Genomic DNA, 11,713 nt, shown 5'->3' on the forward strand with positions numbered 1-11,713 from the left:
TGCTTGCCTTTGTGTGCATGCATGTGAACCTCAGTTCTCACCTTTCTGCAGCTGTGGTGGGAGCCTGGTAGCTTTATAAGATGCAGCCAAACTCTTGCTGGATGTGACCACTCGGTTTTCCTAAGCCCTTCTTTAATACCACATGTGCAGACTTAGGAAACAAAGTGAAATGCCATTGTTGGATACCCTAAATTAACAAACAGTTTCAAATCAAACTGCAGTTATAAGTCATAATTAAAGGTATAATGCCACTGGCTAAGAATCAGATCAGTTAACCAGTACAGTTATAAATTTTCATTTGTTCAAACTAATTACCTCTAGCTAGCTATTCTTTTTTTTTTTTTTTTTTTTTTTTTTTTTTGGTTTTTCGAGACAGGATTTCTCTGTAACTTTGGTGCCTGTCCTGGAACTAGCTCTTGTAGACCAGGTTGGCCTCGAACTCCCAGAGATCCACCTGCCTCTACCTCCCGAGTGCTGGGATTAAAGGCGTGCGCCACCACCGCCCGGCTAGCTAGCTATTCTTAAAGTGAATTAAAATGGAATGAAATTAAGAATCCAGTGAGTCACATGTAGGTGGTGGCAACATTAGGACAGATCATGGTTTTGTCATCTCAGCAAATTCTTTTGGGCAGTGATATTCTAGAACTTCATTCTCCATTCTTGGTCCCCCCCCCCCCCCCCCCAACGTGAACGCATTAAACACATCACCATCCGTTCTTTATCTACTTGTTTTTCCTGGGACCCTCCCTGCTTCACGGGAGTCCTTGAGCCAGGGAGGCAGCATGGTTGTTCTGTCTGTGTGCCACATGCCCAGTGTAGCTGGAACAGAAGACAGACGGGGGTGATATTGGCTGTACTTTCTGCTCCAGTGAAACAGATGTTTCCTTATCTAGATGAGGATGAGGAGGAGCCAGAAGAGGATGACCAGGAGATAAAAGATAAGACTCTGCCCAGGTGGCAGATCTGGCTTGCTGTTGAACGTTCTCGAGACCAGAGGCACTGGCGGCCCTGGCGTCCAGATAAGACCAAGAAGCAAACAGAAGAAGACTGTGAGGACCCCGAGAGACAGGCATGTACCCTTCACTACAGCAGAAAGCTCTCTGTCTCTGTCTCTGTCTGTTTGTCTGTCTGTCTGTCTGTCTGTCTCTGTCTCTCTCCAGTTATGCCTGGTAGCCAGAAGAGGGCATCAAGTACCCTGGCTTCTTATTCTCCACTATTTCTTTTGAGGCAGGGTCTCTCACTGTTTTGATGCCTGGAATTGATCCAATCTTCACAAGATACCAACTCATTGTTTGGCCTGTGATACAATGTGTGTGTATAGATTGAGACTTTCTCAGTGGATGAGGCTCTCGTGACCCTCTCTTGAGGGGGTGGGTTGCTCTTGCCCACTCCCTGCTTGTCACCTGAGCCTACAGGCTGTCCTGTGGCAGTGCTCAGGCAGTGAGAGCTAGTGGATGCTGAAGAGTGTCAGATGCTGGAGCCTGCAGGCCTCGGTGCTGACAGCGTTTGAGGCCAGGCTCAGAGTAGGGGTGGACCAGAAGCTGAGCAGCCTCTGCTGAAACCTCAGCAGGCCTGGTGCGGGGAGCAGAGAGCTTGGGAGTCCCCAGGCCCCTTTGTTGGTTGAAGCTCTGGGATGTTTAAAGGGAGGAGGATCATTGTTTGGTGTTTGAGGATTTCAGAGAGTTCACAGTTGAGTGGATTTCTGGAGCAGACTGTCTGAGCAACTTCCTGTCATTTTGCATCTTTTCTAAAAAAGCCCAAGGAGGAAAAGCTTTCTGGTCAGTTGGTGGTTCAGCTTGTCGAATCCTGGCCATCCACTTTTATTGTGCTTGGACCTAGTTTCCTCTACCGTGGGCAGGGTAGTGTCCTTGGCTGTGGGTTAAGTAATATATGAAGTCACGTGCAATTAGGCTGCTAATTGCTCTTTACAGTCCTTTGCTTCTGCTGCCCCCCCCCCCTCACCTGTACCTGTGCATTTGTCTCTGAGCAGTGTTCTCTTCTGAAGCAGATTTCTAGAGAGAAACAACAAAGAGTGAGTCTCCCACCCTAAACTCAAAGGTCTCTGTAAGGTTGTCTGCCAGTGCAGCTGCCAAGTTGTTTGCTTCTGAAGTGAACGTGGGTCTGGGTTTTCTGTGAGTCCAGCAGGTTGCTTTGGAAGCTATTGACTTTAGCCCATTGGTCTTTCCCTCCTTCCCAGCACTCCCTGGGTGTGCGCAAGTTCTCATGGCACCTTCAGGCTGCAGCTTGCTGTTGTCCAGCTGCTCACGTTGCCTGGGGAGGCCTCTTGAATTTTGTGTTTTGCAGAAAACTTAGCTGCTCAGGTTGGGTTAGTACTGTCTGAAAAGAGCCGTGAAGCCTGTGTCAGCTCTTGTGTCTCATTGGCTGTGTCTTGTCTTGCTTGCAGGTGCTGTTTGATGACATTGGGCAATCTCTGATCAGACTTTCCAGCCCAGGTCTTCATTTCCAACTCATTGAGGCCTTTCTGCAGTTCTTGGGCGTGCCTTCCGGTTTTCTTCCTCCAGCCTCCTGCCTTTACCTGGCCATGGACGAGAGCAGCGTCTTTGATAGTGAACTTTATGATGAAAAGCCCTTGACTTACTTCAACCCTTCATTTTCGGGCATTAGCTGTGTTGGCTACATGGAGCAGTTGGGCTGTCCTCGCTGGACCAAAGGTCACAGCCGAGAGGGCGAGGATTTTATCCGCAATGTCTTCCACCTTGTGCTGTCTTTGTTCTCAGGCAAGCAGAAGTCTCAACTCTGCCTCTCCTGGTTGCGGTATGAGGTTGCCAAGGTAACTGCAGCTGCCTCCTCCCTCATTTCATGTCAGTGTCTCAGGGGATCACTTCAGATGCATGCCCCTGGCGTCATTGTCAGTGGCTCATGCCGTCACCACAGATGTGAAGGCAGGCAGGCAGGCAGGCAGGCGGGCAGGCAGGAGACAGTCCAGTGCTTGGTCTGATGTTGGCGATTATCCAGGCACTTAATGCTAAGAACCAGCGTCAGCCTAAGCTGGGTTAGGGGATCTGGGGCTCAGCGCAGGAAAATAAGCTGCTTACCCGTGTGCTCTATAGCTGTCGGCCATGCAAGGTGAGGTCCCAGACTCTGCTCTGCCCTCTGCTGGCCAGTATTAATACTGCACTCTCAAGAATAATATGTTCTCAGTTCATTAAAAAAAATACATATGCTTTGGTAATTTCATACATGTATACAATGTATTTAGATCACATTTACAGAGTTCCCCCAGCTCTTCATGGAACCCCCACCCCCTTAATGTTTTAATATATAAGTCCTAAAACTATCTGCAGCTAACATACACCAGGTTGTATGAAAATTGTGTCTTTGAAAAGTTCTATTCACTGGATGACTGAGTCATGAAAAACATGGAAGAGAGATGTGGGGTCCCAGTATATTTCATCATTTTCAGCCCTCAGCGAACTCTTGCCTTGGACAAAAGAGCAATGTGGCCCACCTCTTGGAGATGAATATTTGGAGTGGGTTGGGCCTGTCTGTTGGGAATTCAAGTGAAAACTGGGTTGTGTGCATGCTGGCACCTGTGGCCACGGTAAACCCCAATTTCCTTTCTAGTTCAGAGAGCTGGTGTTAGCCAGATTTGACAGGAAGTGTGGGACTGCTGCCTTGGCAGTGCCCCCTCAGCCTGACGGGACAAAGGAAGTGCTTGGGGGACCTATTGTTGTTCTTTTCTTTTGCTATAGGTCATTTGGTGTCTACACACTAAAAAGAAGCGATTAAAGTCTCAGGGAAAGAACTGCAAAAAACTAGCCAAGAATCTCCTTAAAGAGCCAGAAAACCGCAACAACTTTTGCCTCTGGAAACAGTATGCACACCTGGAGTGGTTGCTTGGCAACATAGAGGATGCCAGAAAAGTGTTTGATACAGCACTCAGCATGGCGGGCAGCAGTGAGCTGAAGGACCGTGAACTCTGTGAACTCAGTCTGCTTTATGCCGAGCTGGAGATGGAACTGTCGCCTGACTCCCGAGGAGCGGCCACAGGCCGAGCTGTCCACGTGTTAACGCGACTGACCGAGAGCAGTCCCTATGGGCCCTACACTGGGCAGGTCATGGCCATTCAGGTTCTGAAAGCCCGAAAAGCTTATGAACGCGCTTTGCAGGACTGTCTGGGACAGACTTGTGCCTCAGACCCAGCTCCTGCAGAGTCCCTGGACTGCCTGGGGAGCTTGGTCAAATGCTTTATGCTTTTCCAGTATTTGACTGTTGGGATCGATGCTGCTGTGCAGATATATGGACAGGTGTTCGCCAAGCTGAAGGACTCTGTTCTCCCGGAAGGCCCTGGCCCGGAGGACAGTGCCAGGTCCCAGAGTTTGAGCAGTGTTCTCGAGGCCGTTACCCTGCTGCATAGCAGTCTGCTGCGATTCCACATGAACAGTAGTGTGTACCCTCTTGTTCCACTCCGAGAGACGCTCTCAGAGGCTCTAAAGCTGTACCCAGGCAACCAGGTTCTCTGGAGGGCATATGTACAGATTCAGAATAAGTCCCACAGTGCTAACAAGACCAGGAGATTCTTGGACGTAGTCACCAGGTCTGCCAAACACTTGGAGCCGTGGCTGTTTGCAATTGAAGCCGAGAAGATGAGGAAAAGACTGGTGGACTCTGTTCAGAGGTAATTATGCAGTCTCTGCTGGGCCTCGCAGGCCTTTAGGGATGGTTTCTGTTCCCAGCCCCTTGCCAGGTCTCAGGCCTGCAGACGCGGACAGGGCACAGGCCCTGCACATCTGCACGCTGCTCTAGATGTTTCCGCTAACAGACTGAAAAATGAGAGAGGCACTTAGGAAGTAACCGCTGGTGATCGTTCCTGCGCCAGGCCTAGACCTGACCCTTGTTTCTGGTGTACTGAGATGTAATAAGAGCACTGTGCTGTCAGCCATGGACTCTAGAGCTTAGACTCGTCACCTGGGTGACTTTGGGTAAGCGCTTTATCTCTTGGACAGTTTCCGCTTCTGTCAGATGAGAATCGTGGAAGAATTGACCTCATGGTCTTCTCAGGTCCAGTGCAGCAAGTGTGTGGCCTGAAGATGGTCCAGTGCTCTGAGCTTGTGGCTGCATTAATTGAGAATGGCTCCATGCTCCGTATGCCATCTTTGACATAGCTACAGGTCGTCCTGGAAACATGTGGATCAGGAGTCATGTTTCTGGAATATGTGCTGCTGCTTCACGTTGGGCATACATGTTAGGATTGCTCTTAAAGATACCTCATTTTGCTTGGGTTTTGTTTATTCCATTGATAGTTTCTTCACTCCCTCTGAGTCTTGTCTACTTTAAATTGAAAGACCTTTTTCTGTCCCCAAGGAGGACTTTGCATTCTGATTACAGGGTGGGTTTGTGTACGATTCCTGGGCAGGCTCAGCATAGTACGGGAACAGCTCTGGCCAGTGCCTGTGCTCCAGTCACACCTGGGGACAGTGCTTCCCTGAGAGACTAATGGATAGGTGGTGCTGACCTTTGTCATTGCTGGTCTGTCTTCCTGCTGTGGTGTTGGGAACAGAATTTGTCTTAGAATGACCTGAGTTCTTTCCTTGCAGGGTAGGTGGTAGAGAGGTCCACGCCACCATCCCAGAGACCGGCCTTACGCATCGGATCAGGAACTTGTTTGAAAATGCAATTCGGAGCGACAAGGGCAGCCAGTGCCCCCTTCTGTGGAGGATGTATTTGAATTTTTTGGTAAGAAAATATTTTTTGACACTCTTGTTTTGTCTGAATTTATGAGCAGAACAGATGCAGCTGTCTGTAGCCCCTGCCTGGAAAGGAGAGCCTGTTGTCACCTCTCACTTTGGCACTGGTTAATCTTTATTGAGCCCTGTTGAGTAGTGTCCTCTCCTTCAACATACCTGGAGAATGGAATTCAGGAGTAATTACTGGGCTTCTGTTTTCTCTGAATTGACTTCTTAAAAATTGCAACTTGGAAAATGTCCAGGGCTTTCATTTTAAAGAAGCTGATATTCTTGCCACTCGATCATAGAATTTGCTGGTCTTTATTTAATTTTGTTATTAAACGATAAGGTTCAGTCAAGAATATGAAGCTCTGAGTGGGACGTGGGGCTCCAGAACACAGGCCCTGGGTTCAGCCTCAGCACCACTGGAGAGGAAGGGGGAGGAAGACTATCTGGCCTAGCTCTTAGAAGTCACGTGGGTGCCTTTCCGAGGGACCCAGAGGACATGTTACCTAGGACAGCTTGGAGCATGCTGGGAAAATGGGCACATTCTTAGGTCGGAGCTATGCCAGTCCTCATCACCAGGGGTCACACCTTTGTCTTCATGAAGTCTTTTGTGTCTAGATGTGTTCCCATGGTATGTGCGTGTGTTCATATGTGTTGCATGTGGAGGCCAAATGTTAGCCGTGGGTGCCATTCCTCAGCTCTATTCACTCAGAGCTTCATATTCTTGACTGAACCTTATCGTTTAATAACAAAATTAAATAAAGACCAGCAAATTCTATGATCGAGTGGCAAGAATATCAGCTTCTTTAAAATGAAAAGCCCTGGACATTTTCCAAGTTGCAATTTTTAAGAAGTTGAAATAGGGTCTTTCACTTGGTTTAGAACTTGTCAGATAGACCAGGCTGGCTGGCCTGAGAGCCCTAGATCCCCGTCTCTGCCGCCCCAGGGCGGTTTAACAAGTCTATGCACCACACTCATTTTCTTTTTGTTTTTTTACACAATGTTCTAGGAATCACTTTACCAGCTGAACTGTGTCCCCAACACTTACAGTACTTCTTTAGAGCCAGAAGCCCAGGTTTATGGCTGACTTCCATGTGGAACAGAGGGTTATATGCAGAAATGGTATTTGTGGTGCGTCCTGATTTGACTGCCTGGCAGCCTGGCGCAGCTAGCAGGAGAATCTGATTTTAGACAGACCTCTCCCTGAGTTGCCTGTCTCTCTCAGTCTTTCCAAGCCAAGGAAGGAGCTTTAGAGTGAGCAGGGGGCACCTGTGCATTCGCCCGTTTCATGTCCCCAGTGTTCAGATGAACACAGGGAAAGGTCAGTTGACAGAATTTTTACTGAGACTGCAACGAGCCAGGTTTGCATGGGTTGTCTACAAAAAGCTGCTGTTGCCTTGAAAGGTCTGGCCCTTAAGGAATCTGTGTCTTTGATGAGGTTGTGTGAAGCAAGGACTGATTAGAGCAGTGGCATGGCCTGGCCGTTCCCGAGCTGGGTAGGCTCCTAGCACTCTGTTAATTAACTACAGGAAAAAGGACAAAAAAGCTCAATTACAAGTTGCGGTTAGCAGGCAGGCCGCCGGAGGGAGGGAGGCTTGTTTGTATACCGGGGCCTCTGGGTGGTGTGTAGACATGCAGTCTGTTAGTTTTCCCCTGCAGAAATATTGAGGACAACAAAGCCTACTGTTGCTTGAATCAGACAGCAGCTAAGTTTTCCTACGTAAGTTGTCAGATGGCAGCCTCAGTTTGAGGGACGTTCCAGCTGTTACTCTGTGCACATCAACACTTTGAGCCATGCTGCTGGTGTTGAGAAAGTGACAGTTTCGTCCATGACTCTGGTTGTGTTCCTACACAGCAGCGAAGGACATCTGAGTAGATAGCCAGTCAGCCATTATGTGACCAGCTGTGGCATTTCTGGGTTGTCCCCATTAGATTCTCTTTACCTTCCATGTAGTTCACTGTTCATCTCTTGTCTGCTCATCTCTTGTCTGCCCATAGGTCTTAGGCCATTTAGAAAGGCCTTCATTTTCAAGGCTGGTGGGAGAGGAAGACTGCATGGCTTTCCTCCTAGCACGAAGGATGAACCCTCCCGAGCCTCAGTCTCTCACCTCAGGAGGTCACACAGGCAGTACTAGAGAGAGGCGGCTCTTACATCTGGGGAGGGCGATTCCAGTTTATATGAGTGGCTTAAAAATGACATGAGCAAACAGATAGTAGTTAGATGCATGTGTTTTGAGGTAAGGGTCAAATTTCGCAAAAGCCTGAGGCTTTGTCTTTTTATTTTTTGAGAGCTGTTGTGTCCACCATCTGAAGGCACACATCAGCTTGGAAGGCATGAAAATGCCAAAGCAGGCGATTATTAAACTCTAGTTAGCTTCTGCAGAAGGTCCTGGCTTGCCTGGTGGTAGCTGTCCCTTGTGGAGAGAAGACCGCGTGTGAGTGCTGGTTCCTGGGCCAGAAGGTGAAGCCTCTGTGTAAGCTCTCCTTCCTCGGCACCAGAAGGACTCAGATACTCAGAGACGGGTAGTGTGCCAAGCCAGGTCCATCTATTTTTTCCCATCCAGAGTTTTTCTAAAGAGAAATTACCAACTGAGAAGTAGACTGAGCAAGGAAATGGGAGATGCACACTTCAAATCAGCCTCCCTAGGATGGGGATTCGGGATATTCACGGGGTAAAGAAACATGCTGCATGGGAAAGGTGATGCATTGTGCAGTGTGCAGTCAGACCTCACCGTTCTCGGGATGCTGTTCTCAATATGCGGAAGTGTGGCCTCCTGATGACCAAGGTCACACTAATAAGACAAATGAAGAGCCATGGCCATATCAAAAATGGCTTTCGAGCCCCTAAACAGTAACTTGGCAACACATCAGATGTGCTGTCTGTAGCTGCACTAGTAGGAGACTGATAACACAGTCAGCTGTGGGACTCACAGAACTGGTGACTTGAAACCAGCTGAAGTGAGAAGCACTGGTGTGGTGACAGGCCAGCTGCAGTTGGTGGCAGGTCATCATTAAAGCTGGGGTCCTGACCTCCCAGGTCTAGGAGATCGTTTGATAGCTGCATGTTGGAGAAGGGCTCTCCCATCCTCAAAAGATGTTTTTGAGCAGTAAAACATCCACATTTACAGTAGTAACCCCTTCCTTTAGTGAACGCCTGCTGCACGATTGTGTTCGCTAGTCAAGGCTGTGGCTTTGGAGCAGCTCCCTTCTTTGTTCACTGTACTTCCTTTGGTTTGCACGGAGGCTGTGAGTGCTCTGGGATGTTCTTGGTCTGCCTGTGGAGACATGGTTTCCTAGGTACAATACTGTGGGGTAACGGGGAGCTCTGGGAAGGCAGGGCTGACCCTAGCATGTTTCTATGAGCGAGGACTCAGTGGACATGAAGAAGGTAGGGTCAGAAGATGCGGGTAGCATCCAGGAGAAACTGTTCTAAGAGGGGCAGGTACATGCGAGGCCACGCCTTAGAGTGTGACATCATGGAAGGCAGGCACTCCTGACTCTGGGTCCTTCCACACCTGATCTGGGAAGGCAGCTTCCTGTGGTAACTTAGGAAGAAAATGCTAGAGAGAGTTCCTACGTGAGGCTAGCCTCCTTGTGCCTGGGCTTACTGGGGTCCAGGATTAGCTGTCCATGACTGAGAAAGTGCAGTAACAACATAATTTTCTTCTTCCAATAAAAGAAAAAAAACAAAGGCTTCCACTTAGTACACACACACACCCCAGTTCCAGGAGATCCAGTAGAGCAGCCCAGGTGAGAGCTGTAGAGAGGCCAACATCAAGCTACCTCTAAGGCAGAGTGGCCTCTAGGCTCTGACAGAAAGTTTTAATAAACAGTGGGCAAATATGCCTTTGAATATTCAGTCATTGTTTTACTTTAGTCTTCTTACTTAGTCCAGGCTGGTTTAGGATTTGTCATCCTCCTGCCTCAGCCTCCCTATGTGGATGTGCCATCATTCTTGTCTTGAAGGCCTTTCAGAGAAATGACATAAGTATTACCCAGGGGTCCTGGTTATTTCTCTCTGAAGGTAATTTTCACAAAATGGCAGATCATTTTCTGTGCTTATGAAGTCATCAGCCTCACCTCATGGACCTGTCTCATCCTAAGCACTGTCACCAACACCTAGACACAAGGCTTCAGAAGTTAGCAGTGTTGAACGATCCAACACAGCTGTGGCCTAGAGCATTCTCTGGCACCTGGGAGCCATCCCACGGGTTGTCAAGATGGTGTCAGCCCACACAGAACAGCTTTGGTATCTGAGGGCAGGTGCAGACTGCACTGTAGCCTCAGCCTCTCTGCCTCTACTACCCACCTTAAACCATCTCTCTCCCTAACTTAGGTTTCCTTAGGAAACAAGGAGAGAAGCAAAGGTGTGTTCTACAAGGCCCTCCAGAGCTGTCCCTGGGCAAAGGTAAGCTTTCAATTTAAACACAGGGCTGTCTTCAGCTTCCCAAGGACCTTCCTGCGGGCCCTGCCCAGAGGTGTTAGGGTGTGGCCTTGCAGGGCAATGCTGTAATCAAGGCTTTTCCTAGTGACACTGTCCTGAGATGGGGCTCCATGGGGTTAGCTGCTTTCCCAACATTCCCCTGCAGTGCCCAGATGCCCATGTCCTACTCAGATGACGAGGTGTTGGGAAACCAAACAGGGTGAACTGTAGTGCTGCCAACCCTGCTAGCCACGCACAGTGAGGGCTTCACTCTGTATCTGCTGCCATTTGTAGTTTCCTCTGGACATGCTGAGCGGGGCAGGGACTGGCTGGGACCCTCCTTTCTTTTGCTCCATGCTTACGGGCAGTGTTGGTCTTTCTCTGCTGCTAGGTGCTGTACATGGATGCCATGGAGTACTTCCCAGATGAGCTGCAGGAGATCCTGGATGTGATGACTGAGAAGGAGCTTCGTGTACGCCTGCCCCTGGAGGAGCTGGAGCTACTGCTGGAGGACTAGAGTCAACCTCCGCAGAAGGGAGCGAGCGAGGACAGTGGGGCCCAGGAGAGCCCCAGCTGTGCAAGGGCTTTCTCCACTGTTTGGGTGGGGTTTGGACTTACTGTTTTACATATTATATATGTGATCAACTATGTACAGATGGAGCCAGGCCAGTGATAAACCTTTTATGGTTGAGATGTGTGCAGCTTCTTATTCCTTCTGCTCAACCGTGTTCAGTCGACACTGACCTGACGCACCGCATGTGTTTATGATCCTGGGTTAGGCCTCTGACCCCACCAGCCACAGGCCTGGCTATTTGACGTTGAGACCTCCTCCTGCTTTCCCTGGGCTGGTAACCATCCAGCACAGTAGATGGTTAAGTGTTTCCTGTCTTGCTCTAGTGACCAGCAACGTTTACAAGGGCCTTTGGGTCTGCCTGGCACTGCTCAGAATTTGCCTTCCATCAGAATCCAGGTGCCCATGTGCTCAGCGGGCAGGGTACCACCACCCTCTGCAGGAAGCTAGAGCAGTCTGAACTATGAAACTATGACCACAGCTGCTTCTAGTTCACCTTTTTTTTTTTTTTTTTTAAAAAAAAAAACTGCGTGGAGAGCTCTGTAGCACAGCCTTTCCAGTGTCTTGGTCTTCCACACTCTCGCCAGGTGGCATCTTCAGTGCTAAATTTTGCTGTGTAGTGTCTCATGGACACCCCATCTCTACACAAATAAACATATCCACTCAGGGCTACCCATGTGCAGGTATCCTTTGGTAGACAGAACTCTTCACCCCCATGATAGCCACACCCTAAACCTGGAACCCATGGTTTAGGTTTTGGAACCCATGGAGGGTTCATCAAGGATGGTGTCAAATGCTTATAATCCAAGCGAAGGCAGAGGATCATTGAGAATTTAATGCCAACCCGGCCAACACAAGTTCAGGTCCAGCCTAGGCTCCAAGTTCTTAACAAAAATAAACAGAAGAATTTCAAATAGCTGGGCAGTGTAAGGTGCAGGCCTTTAATCCTAGCACTCAAGAGGCAGAGGCAGGTGGTTCTCTGAGTTCAAGGCCAGTCTGGTCTGGCTACACAAAGAAACCCTGTTT

At 49.0% G+C, this 11,713-nt stretch overlaps 1 protein-coding gene across 1 annotated transcript in view; it reads left to right on the forward strand.

Annotated features, from left to right (window-relative positions):
• Nrde2 (NRDE-2, necessary for RNA interference, domain containing) overlaps window positions 1-10,850 on the forward strand; it is a 34,022-nt gene extending 23,172 nt beyond the window's left edge. Inside the window, exons 9-14 of the mRNA XM_041633482.1 lie at window positions 894-1,069; window positions 2,405-2,791; window positions 3,714-4,639; window positions 5,559-5,697; window positions 10,030-10,101; window positions 10,508-10,850. Coding sequence (XP_041489416.1) covers window positions 894-1,069; window positions 2,405-2,791; window positions 3,714-4,639; window positions 5,559-5,697; window positions 10,030-10,101; window positions 10,508-10,633 — 1,826 coding nt within the window. The 3' untranslated portion in view covers window positions 10,634-10,850. The remainder of the gene's footprint in view (window positions 1-893; window positions 1,070-2,404; window positions 2,792-3,713; window positions 4,640-5,558; window positions 5,698-10,029; window positions 10,102-10,507) is intronic.
• The last annotated feature ends 863 nt before the right edge of the window (window positions 10,851-11,713 follow it).

Source organism: Microtus oregoni, unplaced genomic scaffold (assembly GCF_018167655.1).
Source record: "Microtus oregoni isolate MIOR12 unplaced genomic scaffold, Mior012 000043F_ref0000047, whole genome shotgun sequence".
NCBI lineage: Eukaryota > Metazoa > Chordata > Mammalia > Rodentia > Cricetidae > Microtus > Microtus oregoni.